The sequence below is a fragment of the Homalodisca vitripennis genome, chromosome 8 (genome assembly GCF_021130785.1).
Source record: "Homalodisca vitripennis isolate AUS2020 chromosome 8, UT_GWSS_2.1, whole genome shotgun sequence".
NCBI lineage: Eukaryota > Metazoa > Arthropoda > Insecta > Hemiptera > Cicadellidae > Homalodisca > Homalodisca vitripennis.
In genome coordinates this window covers 90,618,172-90,632,708 of record NC_060214.1, presented here as the reverse complement: position 1 = coordinate 90,632,708, position 14,537 = coordinate 90,618,172, and the positions used below count along the sequence as shown (strand labels likewise).

Below are 14,537 nucleotides of genomic sequence, written 5' to 3'. Positions count from 1 at the left end.
AATTTTCAAATCCAATCAATCATTGTAAAATACACATATACATAACATTATTTAATTTTTTCAGCAAAAGAAACTAAAAGCAGACGATTGACTCGAAGATTGACTCCCCCCTACCCTGATTGACTTCCCCCTACCCAGATTGACAAATCATTACCCGGACTCGACCCTTACACATGCCTAACGATGACAGGCTGACAACGACGACGACCTAAAACCTGATGTACGGGGTACGGTGCTCAAGGAACCATGCAAATAACAGTTAAAAAGTACCCAGAACGTGAAATGGGCTGCCCTTACAATCGATATAGGAATGAAAACAAAACTATATGTAATACTAGCTGTAACAAATTAAACACATGTAACAGCACGTGTGTAATAATATGCATTAATATGTCACAAAATTAGACGATTTCTACATATACTTGTAATTTATTCTAATGAATAAAGCTAACCATGAATATTTTCTCAAACACATCAAACTCCATGCAAAGCTAACAACTTCACTACGATATGACCTAAAATAGTGTCAACATATAGTTGGTAAAATAATGAGTGGGAAATCTGACGTATTTTAAAATTTACGCTTTTTGAAAGCCAAAACGTAAATAGTACAATAAAAAGGATACTTTATACCATATGTAATTTAAAATAGAAAGCAAACATACGGTTTACAATGTGACTGTTGATTTGGCCTCGGTATCAGAAAAATACAGGCTTACCAGTTTTAATCGTTTTCTGAAGTAAATGCCATTTTTTAACGTCATATGACAATTTTGTAAAATATAGAATTTTGAGTAGTGATTCTACGATCACACTACTTTCAAAATCACTATGGTGAATAACGTTAAGATTGAGGCAGTATACCGTCCTTTGTCAGTTGATATACTACCCTTTATACACTTAATATAAAAGATATATTGATCTATCCCTTGTGTGAAATAGGGTTAAATAAAGAACTTAAGATATGAATGAACAAGGGAATAAGTGGTACTAAATTTGAAAACATTGCAACCATAACTGTTTATAGTATTTAGACAGGTGAAATATGAAAATGCACTGCTAGTAGACTTTTGGCTTAACTATCTATATTAGACGAATTAAACTTGGGCCACCCAACCTACTGTCTTTGACACATCAGTTTCTTTATCTCATTAGTTGATGGTGATTTATAATTAGTAATTTGTACAATAATAAGATTAGTAAGTGATTTTATAAAAAAAACATCATCTTAAAAAATTATTTTATATTTTAAACTTTTTTGAAATCTCAAATTTTAAATCCAATCCCAAATATCATATTTCAGTCGTAGGAACCATTACTTTATACAGATAATAAGCAATTAACATAATAATTCGTTTGCTAATAAGATGTGATTTGTGACAAAATCGTCACTTTACTACGTTAATAGTCCCAGAAATTACACATATTTACTTCTTATTTCACAAATAAGTTAGAAAGACTATGATGGCCATCTACCTGTAATAGAATTAAAATAATTCGGGTTTGCGAGTTAGCCGTGAAATCGATATCGTCTTCACGTTATTAACAAACCTTATCTAGAATCAAAGACCGCAGACTATCATAATAATTGTTTCCTCATAAATATACATAGATATCCCTAGGCTGTCTTAAGGTTAACTTGGAAAAGAGGATAAGAAGGGAAAACATATTTACTACATTGGAATATAATAAGGACAACAATTTGCGTTTACATCTCATAAGACGTTTACAAGGACGATTTTAAATCATACAGAAATGATTCAGAGATATTAGCCTAGTAAAATAATTAGTCAAAACATGAAGAGTACAGTCTAATCGATATTGAAGATGATTTATAACTAAAATGTAATATTAACATACAAAATTATTGTCTGACTGAGCTCATTATGATACCTCAGCGAACCTGTAACGCCACACATGGTGTAGAATACTCCTACCTTGTGTTAGTGTGGCAGACTGTAACCACCAGGACAGTCAATTGACTGTAGTCAGGACCAAACAAGGTCCAGAGAAGACATTAGTTGGATGCAAACCACAGACGCCAGTACAATGCAGTGACCCTGAGAGACTACAATGACCTGTCAACAGCAGCAGTCGCTTTGTACATTTGCCTTACATAAGTTACTCAAAACTGAAAGGAGTGCACAGCAGGAAGTAAATTACATCCAAACCTTAAAATGTATTAAATCTATTAAAACGTTTACAACTCTCATTATAGCCATAAATATTAAACGCAGTCCTGTGTTAAAATTTACACTTGTCCATAATTTAAACAAAAACTAAACTTTAAAGTATTACTATTATTAAAAAAAAATTATCTTGAAAAAAATATATATATATATATTAATACATATATATATATATATATATATATATATATATATATATATATATTATATGTATAATATTTACATCCTCGGCAATGATATGGGTTAATGAGTACCTTTGTGAAAAAAAAACGTTTAAAATTATAAAAAAACACATATTTTCTAAAAAAAATCAGATTTCTTATTTTCTTTATTATTTTTATACAAGACTAAATGCATAGTACGTATATATATATACTTACCCACCGTTGTTTCAACAAATTCTAAGAATTTGTTAAATTGACTATTTAGTTTATTAAAGCACAAACGGTATAATAAATAAGTTAAGTAAAACCAAAAATTCAACCTTCTGAATTAACTATGCATTTCATGCAAGTTGTGTTCGTGTAAATGTACAATTATATGCAACAGTATCCTCTCAGTAAACTCAGATGCTGTAAAGTTATAATTTTATAAATATGATGTCCGAGCAACTGACATTAGTTGCGTCATTTATCTGTCGTTCTACGTTAATTATTTTCCATTTGGTATTTACGGTTTTACATGTATCTAAAACCTACAAAATTACTAATTCACGCACAAGAGATCACGCCAAATCCGTATATAAACCCAGTTGTCAATATGCCTCCTTGTAGGAAATGGCGAGAGAAGAATATGAGACGAACATACATGTAATAAGGTCAAATTGGACCAAAAGATACACTTTTTCCAGCTATTGACAACACTGAAAAAAATGTTTAGTGGTAATTTGAAGCGTAATCTTATTTGGAAGACCGACCACTTGTGGATTTTCATTTTGGGTAATCTTGAAGTTTTGTTTAAAATACTGTGAGGCTGGTAATCTATTGTAACCTACATTGTTGTTAAATAATGTGACCAGTGGATGTATGATGTATGAGCAAAAATATAAAAATAAACAAATGGTTGAGTATTACAAATGTGGTTATAAAAATTAAATTTAGATATGTTTGTTTAGTGCAAAATTATCATAAATGAATAGTGAACATGATTTTGCAGGCAGTTTATATTATTGAAGCTGTAATAAATTTGCAAAAAAGTAAATATTATAATTTAGTAAATTATGTGCATGTGTATAAATAGAATTTATATTCAAATCCTGCAGCTTTGACTTTGATACATATTAGATTACCAAAACCTACTTGTTATTAATTTTATACATAAATTTTAATTTTTTTCCAAGCACATTTCAAGAATACGTAATAAAAGTAATGTACGCTGAGTGTTTGGTTATTAAGATATAAATTTCAAACAAAAACCCATTACATTATTCCAAGCATGTGTAAGTGTGGCAACGGTATTTAATATTTAGCGGTGTTTTTTTTAACAACGGCAGCCCATCAGCTTAAGGTATAGTGTAATATCACTCAAAACTTTTTTACCACATGAATTTCCTGCCTAGCTCAGCTGATTGCTAGGTCTTATATCCTTACCGTCTGAATATTTTAGTTTTCCATCTAGATTTACGTTTGGTGGAGAGATTTAACGACTTTGCAGAACTCTTTACATGGAGTTATATTTACTAGTTTACCAGAGCAACATAATCCTGGTTTTTTACATATGAATAAAAATTGCTATGTTTTACAGTTATCTAGTTATGATTTGGCTACATTACGATGTGGAACCTTTTGCAAAATTTATGGTATACAATCTAACAAATTTGTTTCTGAAAATCATTGTAACTTTTGGAATCTTTTCCTGAGTGATACCTCGGTGTTTTACAATATATATATATATATATATATATATATATATATATATATGTATTGACAATCATATTTTTATTGGTGTTCAATTTAAATACAATTAAAGTTATTTGATTATATCGTGTGTAAAAAGTTAAATTGTATTGTCAGCTGACAGATCCTACATTACTGTCAACCATATCCTGCCGTTATCAGTTCTGACCCGACGTCACGCGGTGTATGGTGATAACTGACCACTGGTTGTTTTGGTGAGGGTTTGGATACTGTTTGTTAAACCCATTTTTATTCCACTTTGGGCAAACATTTACATTTAAATAAACTACTTTTAAACTGTAATGACCAAACCTTTACAATACCTATGTTAATATTAATTCTTTTATTTATAATAATTTGATCATAAACTTTAAATGATTGTTTCTTATTTCACACAGTAGATTCAAGTTTGAAAATATTTCTTTAAAAACATGATATCGTGAAGTTATAAGGGTAATAAACATACTATACACTATTTAAAGATAATAAAGACAACTTTTAATGGTAGTGTTTGATAAACTACTGCATTATAAAACCACTTATTTCTGTAATTAAAATACACTGTACTCTAAGTTATTAGGCTTACTTAACTAGTGTCATTAACTAACATTTGAAGTGTCTTGGTATACACCGTGTTGAAACATTCCTTAAAAAATTAGCACCTTGATATGTGTCGCCCTCACTGTAGAGGTTCTCAACAGAACCTACCAATATTACGCAGTCGTCTGTACAGGCGAATTAAGAGCATTTTTGTAAGAAATTTTATTAGTTAAATTCGATTGCATTTTTCGATTTGAAACTGTTATCTGATGTGCTAACTATCCCGTATGTTGACATTTTGCGTGTTATTGTTTTCACGAACTCTTATGGATACGAAACGTTTTACTTCCCAGAATAGATCCTAGAATACATGGATCCCCCGCCGTAGAGAGCGGAATAAAATGTTCCATCACTGGTCTCAAACAATTCTTCAATTCTTCGCCTGCCTTGAATACCGTTTTGATATTGTGCCTCTTTAACATCCTTCCATTTTTACAAGACATTCCTTGAACGTTTCAAATTCTTCTGATAATTGTATACTTATAAACGATTAATTCAGGATTTGTTTATGTTCACATATTTTGTAGCAGTAGTTGATTAATTAACATTTCTATTATCAGATATAGGTAATGCATGTAGGAACAACGTAAGTACAAACAGCCATAGGTGTCATATATTAATAGACTAGCCTCCAGTCACATGTCTTAGACACGTCCTGTTGCAGCTCCATTAGTTGATTGATTGATTACAGGGGTTTCTAATCGTAAGTTACAACATGTCTTTTGAATCGAACAAAAAAGTTAGTGCTACAAATTTCTATTAATACAACTAATCATCCGTGAAGGATAATTAAATCATACTTTGATGTGTCGACGACTATTCCATCAGTTTGCAGTTGACATGTATGGAACAATAACATGTTGTTAATTTTGGCCTCAGTTGTTTACTATCTATCAGATTATTATTATATAAATTGACAAATCTTAAGTTTTGTCACAGATTACTTTTGTGAAAGCAACCATAATATATGGCTGACTCATAATAGGAGTCTGTCAATCGATTCCTATTATGAAAAAGAGTACATTCTTCTACCTTCATGAGTGACGATTACCGCTACGTAAGAAATTTCTTAACTTCGGTACTCCTTTGTGAAAGTGAAATTTCCAGGTTACGTGCTCTTTTTTGTTGATCTTTTTGATAGTGAAACTTTACCGCAAAGTGCACGAGAACTTTTCTTACTTTGATTAATTAGAATTTAAACTGCCAAGAATACGACCTGACTTAGGTCTGCTTGGTTAGTTAGTCTACTGATACTGTACATGTCAAAAATAAGCATCAAATGGTTTGTCAGTTAAACCCAAAAAATTATGTAATGATGATGAAGATTTACAAACATACCTATAAAAACTAGAAAATGCCTTTGTGAAAAGAGAATATAATTCAAAATTCATAAATAATCACATTAAACACTCTAATGTTCATAAAACCCAAAAGAATGATGATGTTAAGTTATAATAAAATATTCCCTGGTTTATATAAAACAAAAAATATTCTTTGTATGGTATACAAAATTCTCGAATCTTTTCCAATATCAAAAAACTTATTTTCAAAACCACCTAGGGTAGTGTTTAGCAGAAATACTAATATGAAACATCTTCTGGTACGGCCCAAATTGCTACCTACTGTAATTAAAAATTCAGAAAAGAGTAAAGTGTCAACCCTGTAACAAACTATGTAATACTTGCAAAATTATAAAATATTCCAATTCTTTTACTCCTAGTAAAATAATGAAAACTTACCCTATTAGAGGAGAAATTAATTCTAAAAGAAAAATGTAATTTATAAGTTAACATGTACAAATTGTGCAATGAATTAAGTTGGATTGACAACAAACCCATTGCACATAAGAATGAATAATTATATTTTCTCGTCCAAAACAGGATGAACAATTGGTTTCCCAACACGCATTAGCGCATCAAAAAAATTTTGAACAGTTTTATTCACTGAAAAGTGTTTGAAAATTACCCAAAGATGTAAACGAAATTTAATTAGAGCATTTAGAACAGGCACATCATTTAATAACAAAATTTTAAGTATCCTTCGGTCTGAATAGATGATTCGATAAATTGTATTCATTAGGTATTATTAATTTTCTCTAAATTCTATTTTTATTTCTCTGTCCATTATATTTCTTTTAGCTGTTCACGTAGTTCAAATCACATGTTCAAAAATTTTGGTTTATTTATGTAAATTTCTACTTAATGATGGTTATTTTGTTTGTTTCATGTCTATTTAGTAATTTTTTGTTAATCTTTTTTGAGAACGGCAAATTCCGAGATATTAAAGGTCTTTTGTAACAAGAAGCCTTACTAATGTTTATAATTGAGGATTTTTGCATTTAACAACCGAAATATATATATATACGCACCCGTATACATAAATAAAAAAATATAGATACATATCACAAAAGCAACCAGATTTCAATTTGTGTACATATATATTTATTTATATATGTACATTCATATATATATATTATATATATATATATATATATATATTTGTACGTAATTCAAAATTAGTTTTATTAACATATGATGTTTCTTTTGTTTATTATTTTTTGTTGATATATTTGCTTATTTACCTACTGTATATCTCTTTAAAATGTCTTAAGACGAAATATAGAGAATTTTTATGTTCTTTTCTTCTATTCTTTTCTATTCTTATTGAAGATACATAACCCACTTGGGATTTTCATCAAGCATTCAACGTTAAAGCCATTTGGTAAATATTACCTTCTTATATACTATACTTCCTACTTCTTAAACTTCACTCTTATTCCTTATCTTTTTTCAACTTTCCTTTATATAAACAAAACATAATGAACTCAAGCAAGTCATATTTTGTAAAACAATACCGATATCACTTAAAAAAGATGGCCGTATTACACTGTCATATTTTATTTTTAAGTGCATGTTTGAACTTTGGTATTACTCCGCATGGACTACGTCCAAAATTTCCCATTTCTGCTCTTCCTCCAAGTGTGCACAACGAAATTAAAGTATTTGCTACACGAACTAGTTTTGAGCTTACAAATCTAGTTCTACAACTTTATAAAGGATTGTTTAAAGAACACAAACAAAACAGTGAAAAAATTAAACACGAAGCTTTTATAAAATTTCCAGATATATATAATCAATTTAATGAAATAATTAATGAAGCTAACAACATTATATCCGAAAAAGCCCAATCACTACTAAAAAAACTTTCAAAATTGTGCCTCGAGAATATAAAATTTGGTCATTCTTTACCAAACAATATTTAAGGATATGTTTAATCCAAATTCAAAAGATCCTTTAATAATGAACAATCCATCAACCAGTAATACAGTAAAACCAGTCATAGCAAGAAATGATCAACAAAATGCAACAAATGTTAGTGAAAGTTGTAAAAAAGCTGAAGATATCTCAGATATCTGCAAATCGATTGTAAATTTATCCAGCTACATACCTAATAAAGCTGAAATGTCTGTGCTTTCTAAAGGATTGACCTTCTCACCTACTCCTACATTCAATCATATTGACTTAGTAGCTGATGCTCTTGCTTTCGCAAGATATGTCCGTGTCAAATTTTACTTCTCGCAAAACCAAATTCCACTTCAGTCTCATATACATGAATCGATTATGAAGTTCAAGACAAATTCTGAGTGGGAACCTCCTAACCTACCGCCTGATCATCCTGTGGAACAGTATATTAACACCATAATATCAAATATAGCTAATCCCACATTTGGTGATTCACTTCCAAAAAAACAAAACCTGAGTTATAATGAAAGAAAAGCAATCACTTCATTAAAACATAATAAAAACATAGTAATTTTATCTGCAGATAAAAACAACTCGATTGTTATTCAAAATATCACTGACTATACGTTAGAGGCTGAAAGACAACTCAGTGATACTACTACATACAAATTATTGTCAAAAGATCCAACTGAACAATTTAACACTGAAATTTCTGAATTTTTGAAAATGAAAGGCCCAACTCAAAATTTGTCTGACCAAGAAATCAATCTATTAACACCAAAATCACCTAGAACTCCAGTTCTCTACACGCTACCTAAAATACATAAACCGATTCGCCCTCCGCCTGGACGACCCATTGTTTCCAGCTACGATTCACCAACAGAAAGAATTTCAAGCTTCGTTGACGCTCATCTGCAACTTTTGGCCAAATCTTTACAGTCACACATAAAGGACACCAATCATTTCATTGACAGACTTTCTTAAATACCCCAGCCCCTGGACGGTGAACTAATTTTGGCTACAGTTGACGTGGAATCATTGTACACAAATATTCCTCATGACGATGGAATAAGAACTGTAGAACATTTTTTTAAATATAAGACCTAGGAATTCAAAACCTTCTACTTCTTTTTTATCTGCCCTAGTAACCTTTATACTTACCATGAATAATTTTAGATTTAAAAACAAAAATTATTTACTAATGAAAGGAACCGCAATGGGAACCAGAATGGCACCTTCATATGCAAATTTATTTTTGGGACTTCTTGAACAAAATTTTTTAACATCTCAAAATTTAAAACCGTTAGTTTGGTTCCGATTTATTGACGACATTTTTATTATTTGGCAACATGGCATGGATAGTTTAACACATTTTATTCAACAATTAAATTCATTTTCAGTTTTAAAATTCACTTTCAATATTTCTAAAAATCTTGTTACGTTTTTAGATGTCGATGTGTTTTTAGACCAGGGACACCTAAAAACGAAAATCCATATCAAAGATACAAATCCAATGCAATATTTACACTACTCAAGCTGCCATCCTGGTTACGTTAAAAAATTAGTCTGTTCCGAAAAGTCTGACTATTAGAGCAAACAGACTCTGCTCTTATAAACATGATTATTATTGTCACACTGAAAAATTAAAAAATGTTTTTAGAAATAGAGGATATCCTAACAAAATTGTAAATGATAACATGCAAAAATTAAAAAACTCTACTCCTAGGAATTATAAAAACCAAGGAAAATTTATTACCACCTATCATCCAGGGCTATACAAAATTAATGGTATAATAAAAACTGCACACAATATTCTACAGGCTTCACCTGTAACCAAAAATATATAATCCACCTAAAGTAATTTTTAAAAAGCCTCAAAATTTTAAAAACATATTAGTAAGACCAAAATTACCCTCTGATGAGCTAACTCAAAATTTAAACAACCCTTTTGGCTGTGAACCCTGTTTTAAGCCTCGCTGCAAAACATGTAATTTAATAATAAGTTCAAAACATTTCTGTAGCAGCACAACGAAAAGGAATTATCCGATAATTGGTAAAATGACTTGTGAATCCAGCAATGTTATTTACCAATTGTCATGTAAAGACATGTAAAGACATTGGTCAGACCATAACTCCATTGCACATTAGAATGATCAAAAATCGCAGCGATACAAATCTTGAAATTAAATCAAATCCTATTTCGGCCCACGCAATGGAGCATAACAAAAAATTCGATGAATGCCTTTCTCTAAAAAGTATTAACAAAATTCAGAACCCCCATAAACTTAAAATAAATGATTTAGAAATAGCTCATCAGAGGGTGCTACAAACTAAACATCCGGATGGTCTAAATTTGAGATACGGATAGCAGTATGTATAAATTACACGTTACAATTTTAATTTATAACATTACACATTTAACTACAATTTTAATTTATAACTTTATATTCCTTGTAATAAGCAAAATTATTTACTCTTTGTACGTAATTCAAAATTAGTTTTATTAACATATGATGTTTCTTTTGTTTATTATTTTTTGTTGATATATTTGCTTATTTACCTACTGTATATCTCTTGAAAATGTCTTAAGACGAAATATAGAGAATTTTTATGTTCTTTTCTTCTATTCTTTTCTATTCTTATTGAAGAGAGATATATATATATATAAACACTCACACATTATATATATATATATATATATATATATATATATAACAAATTAGACTTCTTAGTTTAAATTTCCTTTAATATTTCGGCTTTGCCGTTTTCAAAAAGGTATAATAAAAGGTATAATAAAAAGTATAAAACAAAAATAACACAGCAACAAAATTTTTATATATTGTATTATATATATAATACAAATATATATATATTGTAAATAATTTAATAATGTGACACCTATAGATCTTGGTCATCAAAGTGCTTTCGCATAGCGCAGGGTGCAACTACATTATATAATTTCTAACCGAACAACTCTATCAGACATGTACGTATGAGGAAAGCAAAAGGCTAATCTTATCTATAGATCTTGGCCATCAAAGTTCCTTCGCATAGCATAGGCAGTACCTGCACTATATAATTTCTCACCGAACAACTCTATCAGACATATATGTATGAGGAAAGGAAAGGCTAATCTTATCTATATATCTTGACAATCAGAGTGCCTTCACGTAGCGTAGTCTGCACCTGCAATTAGTTTCTTGCTGCTATAGTCTTGGATGGGAGTAAATAAATATCCCTAGTTTCCTTATCTCCGTAATAAATTAGGCCCTAATAAAATAATTAATGCAGGTTTAAGGAAACTATTGATTTTTTCGTGGATATCTAAAGCGTCAACTGTGATTCAAATTGGCGCTGTATCAATGTATCAGCAAACAAATCCTAATAATGAAATCCTTCATTAATTCTCTATATTATTGACTTCGTATTTCTAATGCTCGATAATTGAAAGAAAAACACATATTTAACTTAACCATACCAATAATTCCCATATAATTCGTAGTACTTGGTTTTGTGCCTATTAAATTCATTTGTTTTCACAATTTTTGATTTCGTTGGAGCATTAAGAGTTCATTAAATAACAATAGAGTTGGTGTTAGTTTGGCTTAATAGTGTAAATATTGAATTATTCACCATATATTTAACAAGCATAGTTCTTAATTCTTTCAGTACACAAGTCGCATAAAAATCCCGCTGTAGTGAAAAGACATTGAGTTTTTCTCTAAAAGAATATTTTTAAACCACGTGCACTTTTCGCCGTTATTTTTGACCTAAGAGTTGTACGCATCCATTTGATCCTATTAATACGCATCCAAAGGATTTTTCAATATGTTTATTGGGTATTTATAAAATGTCCAAACTTTTATACTGAAACAGTAGAGGAGAAGGTCCAAATTTCGACTACCACTTTCTTTTTCACTTATTACATATTCAATACCAATTTAAAAGTAGTTTAATGACTGAGAAGTTATAGCTGATATGGTTATAAATGAAATCCGATCACTTACATGATATAAAAATATAACACTTATTAAAAATATGTTTTTTTGTTACATGCGATAGAACTCTTAGTATTGGAACTGTGGTCTAAATTTCGACTACCTGCTACAAAATGCAAGGAAATGAAAATAACAATGAAAATTCATAATATTTTTATTTATTATTTCACATAACACGAAAACTTTGAACATTGCTTCAAAATAAGACTTTGCATACCGATATTGTTAATGGTATCATATTATTAATGTAATGGACCTTTCACGATTGACATTTTATTTACAAAAATCACAGACATAAATGTCTTTGTCTGCTCCAGCACATTCGTTATGTGCCCAAACTTGACACATGACGCACATAACCCAGAGCTCTCTTCTGTGGTCATCGGAAAATTGACCTTGACAAAACATACATGTTGCATCATCATTTTTTTGGTTTTTTGACTCCAACGGGGAAATTAAAATCACTCATGTTGTCGTCGACAATAGAGACACCATCAGAATCTTCAGAAGAACCGACCTTAACAGGTTTATCTTGTGACTTTCCTTTGAATTTTGTTGTAAGTAAATCCTTACCCTTTTTGGTTTTATTCTTCTGAAAATCTAAGTCTAATCTCTTTTTAGCTGAATTTTTTTCCGGATTAACGGTTAATGATTGTGTCAGGGCTTCTTTGTACGGTGTGCCAGTTATGATGCAAGCCCCTACAGCCTTACGTCCTCTGTTGCTTGCTTTTCGTTTTTTTGATGGCACAGGGGTGATATCATAAGGACTAACACTGCTTTTTGAAGTGCTAGGTTGAAGGTCATTGTAAGGATCAGCAATCACCAATTCGTGTGGATGGCCTAATGAAGGAGTTGGTTCAATAGATGAAGATTTTGCTTGAACTTTCTCATTTGGATTTATTGTGTGAGGACTGCAGGTCTTAGCAGATTCTTGAACTGAAGCTAAGTAGTCAGCATCTGTGAAAATATTCTTGTTCATTGGGAAAATGCCTGTCTTTTCGAAACCATTCTTTGCTATCTCCCCAGTTTGCACTTTTAAATATGCCTTTCCAAACAGTTCCATCATGTCATAAGTAGACAATGGTTTGTCTGAGTGAAGTAACCGCTGTCTTATTTCTTCACTATAGTGAGATTTTAGAGGACCCATAAAGGTTTTGTCCAGCGGCTGTAGCTTGTGTGAACAATGTGGTGGCAAAGACACAATTGTCACATGGTTGTTTCTGGCTGATTCTATCAAATCAACATTCCTAACATGGCTGTAATGCCCATCTAAGATTAAAAGAACTGGAGAATCTTCAGTAGGTTTTACTTTATCTACAAAATGTTGAAACCAGTTAGTGAAAATGTTGGTTTGAACCCAACCTGATGGGTGAGCAACTCCAACGGTCCCCGGGGGAGCTCCTCTCATTAGCAGATCATTCATATTCTTACGTGGGAATATAACTAAAGGAGGGACAAAATGTCCAGAGGCACTCATACATGCTATGAGTGTCACCGTCGCCCCTCTCTCTGCTGACGTAAGACTGGCAATTTGGCGTTTGCTCCTCTTTCCTACTATATAAGGAATTTTACTCTGCACTACAGTCAGACCAGTCTCATCGACATTATAAATGCGGTTAGCTGGATATTTGTGTTTAACATAGGCTTCTTCTAATAGTTGGAAAAAAAGAGTGACGTTTTCTTTATTAAACCCCAAGGCACGTGAAAAAGAAGTTCCACAGGGTTTTCTTAAAGACAGGGTATCTTTGTGACGCAGCAAGAATAGATCAACCCAAGAACGGCCTGCTGCTCCTTGCTTGAAAGGATGATTTACTCCATTTTTCACCGCAAGCTGATACGCCGTAGATCCCCTAAGGTAAACCCATAAAACTTTGCTTCCATATGAAGTAAATAATTTACAAGTTGTTTTTCGAGATAATCTCCTAGTACTGGCTTCCTCCCTATTTTAGCAACTACCAGTTTAGAAGGGGACTTGTCAACCTTTTTGCTGAGATCTCGCAATGTACCACGAGGAACGTTGTACGTTTTACTAGCTTTCAGGGTGCCCATCTTTTTTTCCCTAACTGCATAAATGGCTTTTTTCATGTCCTCTTCTTTCCATTGACGTCTTTTATTTTTTTGGAACATATTTAGGCGTTCTTCTAGGCATTCTGAAACAAAAACGGCGCAGGTTTAGTTTCTAGCCTTGTTGGTCCAAATTTCGACTAGTCGAAATTTAGACCAATACAGTAGTAGACGGAATTTAGACCACCGCATTGCTCAACTTTTGAGGTTATGTACGAGCTTAAAGGAAAGGGAAATGGTTAAACTAAAACAAAATTAAAGAGCCTAAAACCTACTTAATACGGTAATTTAACAACTTTACAGCTGGCATTAAAATACTATGAGTAAAACAAATTAGAAAACATACCTGAAAAAGTTAACAAAATGACCAAATCGAACTTTTCACTGGTGCACTCCTACTCGTGGGCAGGCGGAACTGATGTTTCTACCGAACAATGATAAGGTATTGGAGGGATGTTTCACATTTTTTCCGTAAGACTGCAGCACTCCCCAGTATGCGAAACCCTGCTAGGCGGAATTTAGACCCTAGTCGAAATTAGGACCTTCTCC

The 14,537-nt window shown here is 31.5% G+C and overlaps 1 protein-coding gene across 1 annotated transcript; it reads right to left on the bottom strand.

Moving 5' to 3' along the window:
• Positions 1 to 12,345: 12,345 nt before the first annotated feature.
• On the bottom strand, positions 12,346 to 13,347 carry LOC124368264. Its single transcript, XM_046825539.1, has one exon. The coding sequence runs from the start codon at positions 13,345 to 13,347 to the stop codon at positions 12,346 to 12,348; it is 1,002 nt and encodes a 333-aa protein (XP_046681495.1).
• Positions 13,348 to 14,537: the final 1,190 nt, after the last annotated feature.